This window comes from Cimex lectularius, unplaced genomic scaffold (genome assembly GCF_000648675.2).
Source record: "Cimex lectularius strain Harlan isolate CLEC.00 unplaced genomic scaffold, Clec_2.1 scaffold140, whole genome shotgun sequence".
Lineage (NCBI taxonomy): Eukaryota > Metazoa > Arthropoda > Insecta > Hemiptera > Cimicidae > Cimex > Cimex lectularius.
The window spans coordinates 981,742-997,516 of record NW_019392728.1 but is presented as its reverse complement, the minus strand read 5'-3'; the positions used below and the strand labels follow the sequence as shown (position 1 = coordinate 997,516).

Here is a 15,775-nt window from a genome sequence, read left to right as displayed (position 1 = left end):
TGAGTGAGAGTGCGATGGGCTTGGAAATATGAACTGATTGTGTTGGGAGCTGAAAAGACGTAATGATAAGGCTTGAAGGGCTGTTATGTTGAGACGAAAGGTAAAATTGGAACTTCAGAAACTGTCGAGTTATGAACGAAGGGAATGTTGATGGCATTGCAGATGTTAAGGTTAGAGACGTAATAAGGAGCTCGGTGAATTCTTGATTGTGCTTTACCCCACACTTTTGCTCTATTTCCAATTAGTCGAATTATTGTTTTGTCAAGTGTTCCTTTGTTATAGTCATTATAGACACGTCCTACTTTGGTCCTAACAGTATTCTGCTTAGTTCTTGTCGCTTCAGTCTATTGAGGGGTTCCACGTGTCTGCTGTATATGGAGCTATAAGTATTTCTTTTTTGTGATTGTCGGATACTCATGTTTCTTTGAAGATAGGCGTAAAAAGGGTTTGGGTACAATTGTCTTTAATCATTTATTGCACGATTTTCCGATGAGCTCGTCGTGATCCTTGATACTGGAATTTCAGATTTTTTTTATAGGTTTTACTCGCGATTTATAGATCAGCGATGAGGTCCAATGAACAAATCGAAAAAACAACATCAATGAAAAAATTGTTCATTTGACCATATAAGTGATCTACATTTGGGATTTAAAAACTGTCGTTAACTAATCCGTACTGCTTATACCGATAAACCATTAATATTACTTAACATTATTAAAAAGTTAAACTTCCTTTTAAGTTCATTAGTTTTCGTGGTCCCCTTGACCAATTAATATCTTTCAATTAATTAAGGTTTTTAATTGGGATAAAAAAGACTCTGTCACGAGCGGGATTCGAACCCACGATCTTCGGCTAGATACGCCTCTGCTCTACCTCTTGAGCTATCGGGACGTCGACCCACTCGGACACTAACTTCCCATCTCAGCCCAACTTTTTTTTTAATTTTCTCTCCTTTTTGCCATTTTTCAAATATCGTGTGATCTATTTGATTATCGGGGACAAATGAAATAAATGGCCACGGAGAGCTTTAGTGAAGGTATACTTCATTTTAACTTATTAAATTCACTAGTGTTCGTGATCCCATTGACCAATATTTTTCAATTAATTAAGGTTTTTAGTTGAAGTAAAAACTTTCTTTTAAGGTTCTAAAAACTTAAATTATCGATTAAATTTTTGACCTGGGTGACAAAATTACGATTTTTCTATTACATTACAAACTATGATTTTTCTGACTTATGTGAGTTACTGAATCTATATTTTAAATATAAAATTTCGGAATGAGCCGAATTCTGTGTTTTTGGTGGCTTAGAAAAAAAGCAATTATTTCGGGCTTTAAGATTCTAAATACATTTTTCCATATTTAAATATTTTTGAAGACATTGTCAATACTGTAAAACTACATTTTTTATGGTCTTATGCACAGCATATTAAGCCCATATACATAACATTACATATATGTGTGGTGATTAGTGACCGATAATAGATAATTATTCAGAAATCGTGAGATGCGGTCCCGTGTGATTGAGGTTTTAGAAAAACATTTTCTTTATCGTGCCAACGTTTCGATCTTTATTGACATCATCTTCAGTGCTCAAAGTGTTTGTTTTGGGTGTAATTGTGCCATTCTTGTGACTCTCAACACGGCACTCAAGAGAAACGAGAAAAATTCAATTGTTACTCCCAAGCTTTCGACAATCGTCATCATCAGTATTGCAGTATGTACATGACTGAATTAATAAATTTCTTATACTGTTAAACTCCTTGGTAATGTAAAGACTGAATCGGTCTTCAACGCAATTTGAGATCGCCTGTAAAACTTAAAATACGTAGACTTGTAGACATATTGAGATTGTATGCCAAAAGTATTACCTTACAAAATTTCCAAAGCTTGGCAGTAACAAGTGATTATTGAGAAATCGTGAGAGGCGGTCTGATGTTATGTAGGTTTCAGAAAAACATTTTCTTTATCGTGGCAACGTTTCGATCTTTATTGAGATCATCTTCAGGGCTCAAATTGTGTCTTCTGCGTTATTGTGCCATTCTTGCGTGTCGGGGCACTCTCAACACGACACGCAAGAATGGCACAATTACACTGAAGACAAACACTTTGAGCCCTGAAGATGATCTCAATAAAGATCGAAACGTTGGCGCGATAAAGAAAATGTTTTTCTGAAACCTACATCACACCACACCGCATCTCACGATTTCTGAATAATTCTTCTAATAAATGTAAAATTGTAATGAACGTTGGACTTTTGCCTTCTATAATTTTTAAGTAGGCTACTTTTAATAATTGTAAAAGGGAAATAATAATAAATTTCTGAATAATTACATATATGTTTGTTCATCATGATTGTTGTCGAGGTTTGGCTATCAGTCAGCACTTGTACATTTACTGATATATTAACACTGGAGAAAGTTTGAGGGAAATATTTCAACAATAATAGCTTGTAAGTTAATTAATCTATCCACATATTCATGGTAGATTAAGATAATCTGTACCCAAACAATCCTAACGTTTGTACATAATCCATTGTGATATTTGCACAAAAAATATATACGTTATTATTTAGGATTTCTTGTACTTAAAACTTATTTTAATATTTAAAAAAAAACTTAATTCCTGGTGGTTCTTTTGAGCCCGGTAGCTTTTTTCGTTTGTCTGTAAATTGTCCTTGCTGTGACTCGTTAGCTGTCAGAAAAAAAGAAATTTTCTTTCCACTTCGTGACTAACGGGCGACCTTTGTGCACATTACGGCGGCCCGCGGAATCGTTCCACGATTGGATAATCTTTGAGTGAAAATTGACAAACAGGTCGGGAGATGAGCACTTGGGGCTGAGGTCTCGGCTCCGACGAAGAAGGGCAACCGGCGGCCGCGATGCCGTCGCTCGGATCCCCAAACGACAACCTCGTCATCAATAACAATAACAACAACAATAACATTATACGGATCAACCATCGGCATTCGGCCCATCTACCTCTCACCCACCACAACTACAACTGCAGCAGGAGATATGCAGAAATCGGCGCTTGGAGACGGTAAGCATTGCATGCGACTATACGTTTACGCGGGTTTCTCCACGTCCACTTGACCCCGAAAGCTCTATAATTCAACTATTTTCACTTTTTATAATCTACTTTCCTTTTCAATCTTTACGTAATTTTTTTATGGACAGTTTTGCGTTTTCCCCCACGTAAAACATTGCATGGCATGTTGTGGAAATTTTTCTTATTGGATTCCGAATTTACCTTGTTCAATTATACCTCTGATCAAAACGTTTTCTTATGAAGAATATAATATAAAAACAAAAAAATCGTTATTTATCAGCGTTAAAGTGTTTTAATAAACTAAAAACGCTTATAAAGTTGTAAGTAACTCTCTGAAGATACATTTTCCGAGATTTATTGTTTTAGGAACTCCGTGCTTTCTTCATGTTATTAAAAAATTAAATAACCCTCGTAGCTTTAGTATAGAGCTCGTTGGGGTTGGCCACGATCCAACATTATAAGAATATCATTGATCGATCTTAGAAGATAAGCTCTGCGGATTATTTTTCGGGAAGGTCAAATTCGAGTAGTTCTTCTGGTTTTGACCCCTCTATCTTTCTATAACTTTTCTTTATATATCCATTTATACACCTCTACCTCTATCTCCATGCTGCCCTATATCTATGTCATAATCTCTCTCTCTCTCTCTCTCTCTCTCTCTCTCTCTCTCTCTCTCTCATCAATCTTTACACGCTTTATGTATGTCTTCCTTTTTTTCACCCCCCTCACACTCTCTCTCTTTCATTAAACATTATTAGTCATATGCAATATATGTTTAATAATATATAATATATGTAATAATAATTATACATTTTAATTTTTTTCTTTAGACCCATGGTTTTTTTAGCAGTTCAATTTTTTTTTTAAATCAAACAAGTCAATATGTCGGGATATTTTGTTGAATTTGGTGTAATTCGTTGAAACGGGAAGAGGTGCCCGTCTTGCCACTTGCCACTCCCTGCTTATACCCTTGACTTCCTCACATCTTTTGAACGGACTTCATTCAGCAGTTTTGACTTTATTTACAAATATTTTGGTCATTTAGATTACTTATTTTGAATGGACGTTGTTGAACCTATTTTTATTTATTATTCAAAACAGAGGATTTAAAATACATGGATTTCTTCAAAATTTAAAATTCAAAGGTATGAAAAACAAAAAATACTTTTGTTGGTGTATGAACCAAGCCAACAGGCCTGGATGTTTTCTTCGACTTTGGACATTGTGCCTTTCCCTGCATATAACCCTGGCCTCACAGCTTTTGAACGGACTGCCATTAGGGATTTTGGATTAATTGAAAACAATTTTTGCCCTTTAGAATAGTTTATTCTTATTCGATTTTTGTGATACATTTGTTGAAAAATGGATATTTATTGTTTCATATAATAAAATATTAGTAAAGAAAGTACAATTTAATTATGGCTTTGTTTTTGTAAAGCGCATGAATATTTAGTCAATAGTTCGTTCAAAAAAGTTTTTAAAACAAAAATCCTTATCAACGAAGCCATTAAGCCTAGATATTTTTTTTCCATTGGCTTTGGAGTAATTCGTTAAGAGTGGTAGAATTCGTTCCTTGCCTCTCCCTGTTTATAACCTTGACGTCGAGACATCTTATTTCTCTTTTTTCCTGCGGAGGCACATTTTGTGAACGTCGTCTAATGTAAAATTAGAAATCAGTTAGTTTTTGCCTCGAAACACAAATAGTAAAAAAATTAAGAAATATTTAACATTTTACTTTTTGGTTAACATCGTTATAACGCACAACTTTTGGTTTTTATGCTATTCTTGACATTTTTCTTTATTGTATTTGCAATATTATTCAATATGGTGATTAACATTAAAAAATATTTTGTACGAATGTCGTAGATTATAAATGAAACATGGAAAGGAGTTGAATTAAAGGTCTGTAATCCGATATGTACCGGGAAAAAAGGAGGAAGAAGAAAGTCGGGTATTAGTAAACATTCCTTTTCAGAGCTATTCCTGTCCCACGGGCCTTCTCCTGTCTTCAGTGATATTTAACACCCTGCGAAACGTCATCGCTATCCTGGAAGATAGCACGAATAATTTATCACCCCAAAAAACAAACGATTCCCGCGATATGTTTTTAAAAATAATTAATAGTATTATAGTTAGGAATTCTAGGGATTTGCATAAAAAAATGATTATAAGATAGTAAAGCTTCTGTGAGTGGTGCATTATGCGCTATGTTTAATGTTTGTATTTCTTTGTATACTTACTGATTTAATATTTTTTAAATTAAATTGGAATTATTCAGTAATCTTGAGATGCGGTCTGGTGTGATGTAGGTTTCAGAAAAACATTTTCTTTATCGTGCGAACGTTTCGATCTTTATTGAGATCATCATCAGTGCTCAATATTTTTTTTAACTAATCGGGCACTCTCAACACGACACGCAAGAATAGCACAATTACACAGAAGACAAATACTTTGAGCCCTGAAGATGATCTCAATAAAGATCGAAACGTTCGCACGATAAAGAGAATTTTTTTCTGAAACCTACATCATGCCAGACCGCATCACGATTTATGAATAATTATCGAATAACGGTCACTAATCACCACACATTAAATTGGAATAAAATGTTTGTTGACTTTATAAATACGTCGTGACTTCTCAGGATAATCCTGTGATAAAGTGTTTTAAATAGTTGGCTTTGTTTTATTTAAAGAAAAATATTTCACAGCTTTAGTTCAACCTGATCTAGGAAATATATATTTTATATTTGAGAAATTGTTTAGGAAAAGTAATCGCTGTAACCTCAGCACCTTTATGATTATGTTTTTTTTTTTAAGAGATAGCGTATATTGACGACTAGTAAATTATGATTAACACTGTATCCCAAAGGGTCGAATTTGCAGGAGGCCCCTGGTAAAATTAAACATCCAAATTGAATCGCGCGTTCCTCCCGGGAAATTTATCGGGGTACATGTCATCCGTCCACTGGGGACGAACGGCGGCGATGGGGCGTGACCTCACGAACCCATAGCCGCCTACCCCCTGTCACAGCTCACGTCTCCTCATTTCCACCGGTTAATTTTCACAGACGGAATTTTCCCATGAAACGTCGGAATTTGTCGTTCACAGTCTTTCACGGCCGGCCAGCCTTGGAGAGGAAAAAGAAAGTGAGATTGAGAAGGCCTTGCGCGCTAGGACCCGCTCCTGAAAACAAAACGAGACGATTAATTCATTTTCGAAGGCTGAATCTTTTACCGTGCCCAGTTTTCAAACCCGTGATTAATCTTGTTAAAAATATATAATATTTTGTAATATCTCGAACTACAACAACACCCTTAACAGTTAAGACGTTTTGATTGTTAAACTTGAAGGTAGGTCCTGCGTAGTGACACGTACATCGTACGTGCAACAGGACATAAACGTGTAACAGACGTACGCATCATCAAAAAGTGCTAAGTATGTGTAGTGTATAGGACAAAATTATGGATATTGCTTCCGCACCCTGTATTCTCCTGGGCTATGTACACAGTTGTATAACAGCAATTTACGAAGATGACCAATTACTGTTAGATTTCAAATTTCAACAAATTATCATACAGAATTTGTATTTAAGCAAAAAAAACCATCATTAATAGGAAAAAATCTAGTTTTGTATAAGAAAGACTGGCGGTAGCACTTCGGTTTTGAGCCATTCATGATTCTTTTGTAAGTTTGAAATATCTCAATATTTCTAACCTATCGATACGGGTTTTCTTATCTAAAGAAAATACAGGGTGGTCAGATCGTCGTATTACAAAAAACATTCGCTTACATTACATGTAAATTGGAGTAGAATGCCGTAAACCTCATGGCTTTATCTCATTCTGTTCAAAAGTTACGATTTTTGTGTGTGTTTATTTAAGGAAAACTCGTCTCTTTCCATAAAACATGAATTTTTTCCACTTCAACGTAACCTTTCCCAACTTTTGACGCCATTTTTAAATTTAGCACCACATTTTCTTTTAGATTAGCAGACTTTTGTTTTAAAAATTACCAGTCACCTCATGGCTTTATCTCATTCTGTTCAAAAGTTACGATTTTTTGTGTGTTTATTTAAGGAAAACTCGTTTCTTTCCATAAAACATGAATTTTTTCCACTTCAACATAACCTTTCCCAACTTTTGACGCCATTTTTAAATTTAGCACCACGTTTTCTTTTAGATTAGCAGACTTTTGTTTTAAAAATTACCATTCACCTCATGACTTTATCTCATTCTGTTCAAAAGTTACGATTTTTTGGGTGTTTATTTAAGGAAAACTCGTTTCTTTCCATAAAACATGAATTTTTTCCATGGCAACGTAACCTTTCCCAACTTTTAACGCCATTTTTAAATATATCACCACGTTTTCTTTTAGATTAGCACACTTTTCTTTAAAAATTACCAGTCTCCTTATAAAATAACTACATGAATATAATGAAATTTGCGAAATGGTAATTTTGTATCTTTTTTTTTTTGTTTGTTCGTTTGTTTGTTAAAAGCCCATTTGGAAGTATGTCGCGTTGGAATGCAGGGGATTCGAACTCGGGGACCTTTGTCTTACATTGATCCATCCCTAAACATTACATTTTTAAAAATGTCAAACTGGTTAAAAACTTCAACATTTTTTGAGCTTTCCAACGGTCGATTTTCAAATTCGATTAGTATTTTTTTTAATTTATCTGCAGTTTCAGTGTGAAGTTGGGAAAACGTGGTCCGGGAAGTATACTGGGAATAAAATGGATGGCCCAAGAATTGATTGGGTTTTTATTTTGAAGAACAGTTTGTTTCTCTACTAATAAATTATTTCACAATGTATTTGCTAATCATACCGATGTTCACTCCTGTGCCAAGCATATAATCTCCAATTTAAGCGAATCCTATGCTTCTCAAGTTTAAACTTTAATAAATTCATGGATGGTTAGGGTTCTCATAACTTTTTATTTAGAAAAATATTTCCATTGTAGCAATTTTATTATTGATAGTTTTAAACATTTCTATTCCTGTTGAAATGCCAGAGTCATGGCCAGTAGTCGCTTGAAAAATAATAAATAAACATGAAATTTGCACTTAAGGATTATTGGCAGGTTTACATGTATCTGGTCAACCAGTTGGTTTAATAGATCCACTGGTAGAATTGTAAATCTGTATTTTTTTTTAATTGTCTTGTTTGGTTTCAAAAACATGCAATTGCATTGTTAATTTGTCTATATAGTGAAAACAAGTGGTATAACTACTACTTGAGACCTGACAAAATATCCATACACAGGTCACAGGTTGAAGTAAGTGGAAGGAAGAATAGTCTAAACGAATTGGTTGGTGTTCACGTTGTATGTTCTCGGCAAGACCAACCAGTTTCAAATGAATATTTTCATAAGAACATCCGGGGTATAACGGCGGTTGGCCTAAGGTTTCAACAACTTCCTTGAAGACCCAAAGGGGTTAAAACTATGCATATTATGTCAGCATGATCAAACAATAACGTAATCCAATCCAATCTACACATCACTTAGCCAATAAATTTATGAAATTGTTAATAACACCGCAATTGATTTTGTGTTCATCGTTGGCTGAAAAGTCAGTCGGTCTTTTCACAAATGAGGTGTTCATGTCCAGCTCGCAAGAAACAGGTTATTTGACATATCCACAATTGAAAAAATAAAAGTTAAGAACTAAATATAAAGGGAACTAAATATTATTATATATTTATATACAGTTAACAACAAAAACATAACTAGATACAATTATTAAGCAAAATAAAAAAATCAAAGATGAGGATTTATGAATTTCCACTTTAGAAACCTACCTTGTTTTTATTTCCTCTCTGTTATTATTTGGTACTCCCTCGTGAGATTTCAGGGATATTCTTTCCATAATTGTCATCATGCTGTTACGTCCTGATCGAACCATTCTCCATAATATTCAATGCAAAACCCTAGATTTTTAGGAAAATACAGATATTTTTCTCAATTTTTTGGTAGTTGGAAATTTTTATTGTTACCCAAAAAGTTTCTACTTCAAAGGTTCGACAATAATTGTCGCTCCAAATTCTGGGTGGCTCGCCGGTATGTGGATCCGTGGTGCTACGGAAGTTCCTGCTCTTGCTTGTCTGATTTGTGACTGTAAAGAATTTATTCGTAACGTGTTGAAAACACTGTCCTTCTATCGGTAATATCTGGACAAACGGTTCCTTTATTCCCAGTTTGATGGAAAGGTTTTTTTATTATTTTGCTTCTACCCTATACACATTAGTACATCTTACAAACGTAATAAAACTTTTTTTCACACGGTCACAGCACTAATATTAGCGCTTTACTCGGTGGGCACATGCCATGAGAAACCAAGTTGGCACTGGGTGTGGTGAGGGATTAAAGGGCAAGGGGTCTCGAGACCATCGTCGTTGTGTAGAGGAGGTTGGTTGAGGAAACTTTTGGCATCGGAAAGGGATCAGTTCGTTTACAAAAGGAAAGCTGAGGTCGTTGTGGATAGTTAAGATAGTGACGTTGTAAGGAGATTTGACGATTTGTCTCAAGGCTTTTGATTGGAAGGATTGGATGCGATGGATGTTGGGAGTCTCGGCAGAACTCACACTCCGTATGTCCAAAGTGGAGTCTTCTAGGGTTTCTGTTTTCTGTTGTTATTTCGTCAAGTCCTTTGTCGGGATTCCGCATCAGTCTTGGCATCTCCCGAGTATTTGACTTTTTTGGAAGTCGGTTTCTCTTTGTTGTTGATATTCAGTAGTGAACTAGACTTTTTTCATGTGAACGTACACTAAACACATTGTTCTTCAGTTTTGTCCTGCACCACCAGGTAGCTTGGAAGGATACGAGTCTGAGGACAAATTTGCGGTATCGTCCGCGTAGGATGTGATGATGAGCTAGGGTGTGTAGGTATTTTAGGAGTTGCACTACGAATGCTCCCTTGGGTGACGCTGGCTTGTATCTATCCGACTTGAGTCTGTCTAACTGAGAACTCGTTTGCGCACCTCACTCTGATGCTGCGGTCGGTTAGATAGGATTTCAGGATAAGGTAATAAGGAATGGATAGGAAGCGTTTAAGTTTATAAAGCATGCCCGAGTACCAGATCCCCCTTCAAAAGATGTACTTGTAAAAGCAAAATCTTACCGCGATCAACAATGGTTCTTGTCATGACACTGATTTCCTTTTGCTCGACTATCCCACTCCCAAAGGAAACGTGGAAATGCAATGGAAATTTTGTGGAATCCCTCATATTCTCCCGCTGTACCGAAAGCAGCCTTGAGTTGTTAATAATATTAATCACTTGTTAATTATTATTTGGCTATTAATTACTCCTTAATACTTCAGTATGAGTTTCAAAAAGAATCGACATGATTTTGTCCAGATTTCTATTTTTCGATCAGGGTTGATCGCAAAAATCTATTGATTATTTCGTAAATATTTAAATTAAACGAGATAGTCACAGTTGTGTATATCGAGGAAGAATTGAAGTTCTACGTTTTGGGTAATGGGTGAACAAGCGAGTTGTTCGATCAATACTGATTTGGTCCGTTGTCGGCTTTAATGGTGAAGCAGGAATGTGTTTGACCAAGCCAACAACAGACATGATCGTTCAAACAACCACTTCAAAGACAGATTCAACCAACAAAACAAAGATAAATAATAATCAATAAATGAATAAATTATAACTGACAGTAAATCATATAAAAAGGGAAACGTTTTCTACTAAAAAGCGTTTATTTTAAAATAAATGGGCGATTCTGACAGGAAAGATAAATCAGATTGTAACAGTTATGCTAAATTTAGATTTTCAACTGATTATTTGGGCCCGAGCTTGAGCTTGACTTTCTGCTTCTCATGTCCAATTCTCGGACAAGTTGAACATTAGACATTTCCAAATATGAAAGCTGGGTAACTATTTTCACTTTGAAGATCACACGTTTTCACTCGGATACATAACAAGTTTTGAATAAATAAATCGACCGTTTCCTTGTTGTTGTTCTTCCAATTTTAATTAAAGGCCTGGCAGAATATTTTTAACATTTATTTTCCAAATAATAATTCTTTTTTATTGATCAGAAGTTAATAGGTGTTTTTTAAGAGAATGTGGGCGTGACAGGCGTCCTCTGCTTGAAATGGTCGATCAATTCATATCCACCTTGTTTCATTAACGGTCCTGGTACGGCCAGGAACGGAACTTAGAACCTGTTGCGACCCCGGGCACTTTACGATTTCGTAAAAGCTCAGCTTTACCATGATGCGTTCGACGACCTGTTTCGCTCTTCCGGCCAGGAAGTTCTTATCGGACGGACTTAACGGACTTAATTAACATCGCTTATGCAGCCGGTTTGGGAAGAAAGATTTTATTATATTCTTGCTTAAAACACGCAGGTTAATGAGAAATTTATGGACAAACAATACACACTGAGTTTGTTGTGAGCAAGTTTTGACATATTCATATGATCAAAAGAAGAGAAAGAAAGAAAAAGACAGACAAAGAGAGAGAGAGNCTCCTTGAACTAAAAGCGTTTTGAATTTATCAAAACAATCCTGATGACGTTCTATCGCGAAGAAGTACAGACATTAAAAGAAATAATTAACTCTATTTACTTTTCTATCTGCATATCCCTCTCTTCCTATATTTCTAGCATTTGTGATTAAACCAAATTAGTGCTAGTTTGCCTACGTGGGTGTCTCCCTTTCTTTCGCTTTTTCTCCCCTCTTTCTCCATTCTTCTGTATTCTATCTTTCCGGTTGTTTCTATCCAATAATTTTAATCTTTCTAGCTATTCTATTCATTTCTCTCTTTCTCTGGGTCAGTTTTCCTCCCTCCCTCACTCATTCTATCTGCCTATCTATCTATTTCTCTCTCTCATTCTCTCTCACCCTCTCACCTTCTCTCTTTCTCTTACACCCTCTAACCTTCTCTCTTTCTCTTACACCCTCTAACCTTCTCTCTTTCTCTTTCACCCTCTCACCTTCTCCATCTCCTCTCCTTCCTTATTCTACCGATGTGTCTTTCATTTCTGTTCTCTCTACCCCTGTCTACATAATTATTTATTTTTCATTTCTGCGTTCTTAAACCAACCCAAAAGATTCTGAATAAATAATTTATGGCTACCAAATAATAGATAGTTTAATAGATATTTAACACCATTATCTTTCCACCGGCTAAGTTTCAATAATAAACCGTTTCCCACGCCCCCATCCAGCTATAAAACGCCTAAGTTTTACTAATTAAAACAATTATGCTCATGACGACGGGCCGAGTTCATTGTCTGTCCCCTTCCGAAAACCCCTTCCATTCAAGTGTCACTCACATACTTCTCCCCTTCGGTTCATTAGATTATCCGTGAAAAAGGATGGCAGTCCATCTTTCCTAGGCTTTATTAATTTCCCGGACCTACGCGTGTCACAGGCATCCTATCTGAAAAACTGTTTCTGACTTGCAGATGACTCCTCTTTTGTGCAGTTTTTGTCCACTAAGCTACACGCAACCCGGACTCATTTAAATTCTTTGCATGTACTTTAAATTTACGACTACTTTTAGCTTCTAATAACTGAAAACTAAATGAGTTATTTCTGTAATCACTCATGCTGGTGCCTCAAAATTCTCACTTTAGAAAAATCTGGTTTCTGCTACCTGAAAGGCGTTAAATTTGCTGTAAGAAAATCTATTTATATTCCGGAATTAATGAAAAAATGTTTCACGACTAATTCAGAACAAATAAAAATGTTGAAATACGGATTGTTTTTAAATGTTGGTGGATTGGTAACTGTTAGTAACTACAAACCCCTGGAGCTTTGCAAATTCCCTCAAAATTTCTCAATTCCATTAGCCTCAGCGGTATACCCACCTTTTTAAGTTGCACTTCTGGAAGGCCAAAAAATTTTCATCCCGTTCCAAACTTGGCACACTCTTTCTTCGAGTGAAAGAACCAGTTTCCCTCAGCCTGTTGGATGAAGCCGTTGGAAGGTGTGATCTGCTGGAACGTCTCAATGTGGAAAACGAGCTTGGTATTTATCCCTTGCACCAGTAGCATTACAATAATCTTCACCTCAAAGAAGCCGACTCCTCATATAAAAATGTTTTTCTATACCGACTTCCTTCCCCACCCCTTCAAAATCCAACGTATATAAACGCAAAACAGTAAAATCTCACTGGCACTCTCAACACGACACGCAAGATTGGCACAATTACACAGAAGTCAAACACTTTCAGTGAGTAGAAATATTTTGATTGAATATAAAAAATATATTTTGCATTGTATAAATTCACTTTTCCACATCCTAAATGTATTTGTTAAATGTAAACAATGTTTGTAAATCCCAGGCCCTGAAGATGATCTCAATAAAGATCGAAACGTTGGCATGATAAAGAAAATGTTTTTCTGAAACCTACATCACCCCAGACCGCATCTCACGATTTCTGAATAAGTAGCATTACAGTTGTAGCAACCATACATCTTATATTAAGGAAAGAAACATCAACATTGTCTTTTGGCGAGATTAATTTGAAATTCAAGAAGGATTTTCTTGAAATAGTTCTTATCCATAAACGTTTCGCATCAACATGCTTTTCATATTTATAACTTTGTCCACAAATGCTCCGTACAGATCCCAGTTTAGCCTCGGCTTATCTGAATGGCCCTCGGTCCAAAACAACAATAAGAAACACAAAAGAACAAACCGTATGTAAATCAATAAAGGCACAATGCTCGGTAGCACTCCGTCTAAAAGTGAGCTCGCTGAGGAAAATCAGATTTGCAGATGGAGTCTAAGCCGGTCCAACCACAACAGCCCTCCCTCACGAAGGGTGCTTTTTAGCCTGAAAGCTACAAGGGATTTCGGCCCTTTTGGAGTCCTATTACACTTGCTACCATTTCGTAATCGCCCTTTGATTAAGAATTATTGTCCTCGAGATGTCATCAGGAAATGTCTCATGTGCACGAGGGTGTATAACGAATCCTTAATGATCACCCTACACCGTGCAGCTTCTTGTTTATGATTATTAATGAGGGGAAAATGTTCTTCTTTGGATGATTGTAACGGCCAATTTTTCCGGGACTGTATGAATTGTGTTTATTATGTCATTAAACGGGGAGGCAATCCCCCAGTTCAGAATCGACAGGATTTTATTTAACTTCAACGCGCTGTTTTTGTTAATTGAAGGCAAAATAGAAAGTTATGTCAACTATATTTTGGCTATATTTTTTGTTTTAAATTTGAACGTTACCGACAATTTTGGTCTGTCGGTCTGTCAGACGCGTTTCATCATTCCCACAACTCCAGTCTGTGCGTGTCAGATATTGCGTTAAGATGTGAGCTGTGAGATGTAATTTGGCAGATCCTGCTTTGCCTATACTCCCTGATTTGATCTGGATGATCGAAAATGATCAAACTTCAGGTTCATCACGGCAGAATCTTAGGTTGAAGAAGGCTCACACTTTTGAACTATTCCTTAAAGTCTTAATAGGGCCGCAATGGTTTAAGCGTTGACACGTCGCTCATCACTGTAAGGTAAAGGTCCCGGGTTCGAATCTAGCGGCCCTGCATTCAAACCCGACATACTTACAAATGTATTTTTCTTTTTTTCAAAAACACCGACACTCCGAGGGTTGATATAACCTCTGCTGTTGCGAACCCTCGTTAAAAAAAGTCCTGATGAAGATGAGTGTTTTCTTCATGATTGGCCTTATCACTAGGTATATCAGAGGATTGTAAATGTTCTATTTTTAGATTTTAGATTTGAAGTTCAGTCAAATATAAGTCTTTCATTCTGGGAATTTGGAATCTTGAAAACGCTGGATTTACGTCTATAAAGGGATAAACCTCAAATACCCACCCCCTTAGGATTTGCAGGACTTCGCCACCACTTCTCTAACGATTTCACCAAGGAAGCTCAGCCTCGGCTTCCAAGAGATTTAATTGGAATTATATAAACATCAGAAACAGATCACCTTGGAACGTTTCGGGCCCACGCAGTGATTTGAAATTGTGAAATTTTGTTTAATCGCCGACTTAATAGGAAGATTGCGTCTTAAGCCTGACGTAGGCAGGAGGGTGAACGCTCCGCTACGCCCTTTGATGAAAATGATCGAGTTATGCTCGATATCCATAATCGAATTACGCCTTTATTTAATAAAGATAGCAAGGGCCCTTCCATAAATTTGGTTAGCGACGATCAAGAGGGGCTCATATTCAACAACGCTGTGCAAACTGCTTAAGGGCATTTCAAAGGCGAGTCAGGGACACGAAGAGGCGCAGAAATCTTAGAACAAGCCTTGACTTATTACATGATCCGCTTTGATAAATTGGTTCTTATTGCCTTCCCCTTGGCCCTTCATTTTTCAATTTGAACTAAGCTCCTGCACGAAGGTAAGTAATTTAACTATGATAAATATTTGATGAAGACGTAGAAAGAAATGTTAGATGCTTTCTTACAATCTTAGAAGGCAAAGGCCATGGTCGTGAGATTTTTGGGTTTTGTTTCGTATTTCGAAAGCAAGTAATCTCCTAAATTACGAAATTACTCACACGCTGTTACTCCTTTTGTTTTCAACCGTATTTAAAAAGTGTTTTTTTTTTTTTTTTTAGAAATTTACAAAAAAAATTATGTCCTAACACATCAGATTCTTGCTGTACAACTACCTCTCACTACGACTTTATCTACCTCTCTCTCTCTCTCTCTCTCTCTCTCTCTCTCTCTCTCTCTCTCTCTCTCTCTCTCTCTCTCTCTCTCTCTCTCTCT

At 36.3% G+C, this 15,775-nt stretch overlaps 1 protein-coding gene across 7 annotated transcripts in view; it reads left to right on the top strand.

The window, feature by feature from the left end:
* The window catches only part of LOC106665170 (protein sprint), a 450,469-nt gene that overhangs the window by 301,067 nt on the left and 133,627 nt on the right, over positions 1 to 15,775 (top strand). For 2 of the 7 annotated variants that reach the window (XM_014391414.2, XM_014391413.2), the window contains exon 2: positions 2,815 to 3,040. The exons of the other annotated variants lie outside the window; for them this stretch is intronic. In XM_014391414.2, the coding sequence (XP_014246900.1) occupies positions 2,880 to 3,040 (161 nt within the window). In that variant the 5' untranslated portion in view covers positions 2,815 to 2,879. The remainder of the gene's footprint in view (positions 1 to 2,814; positions 3,041 to 15,775) is intronic. 7 annotated transcript variants of the gene reach the window in all.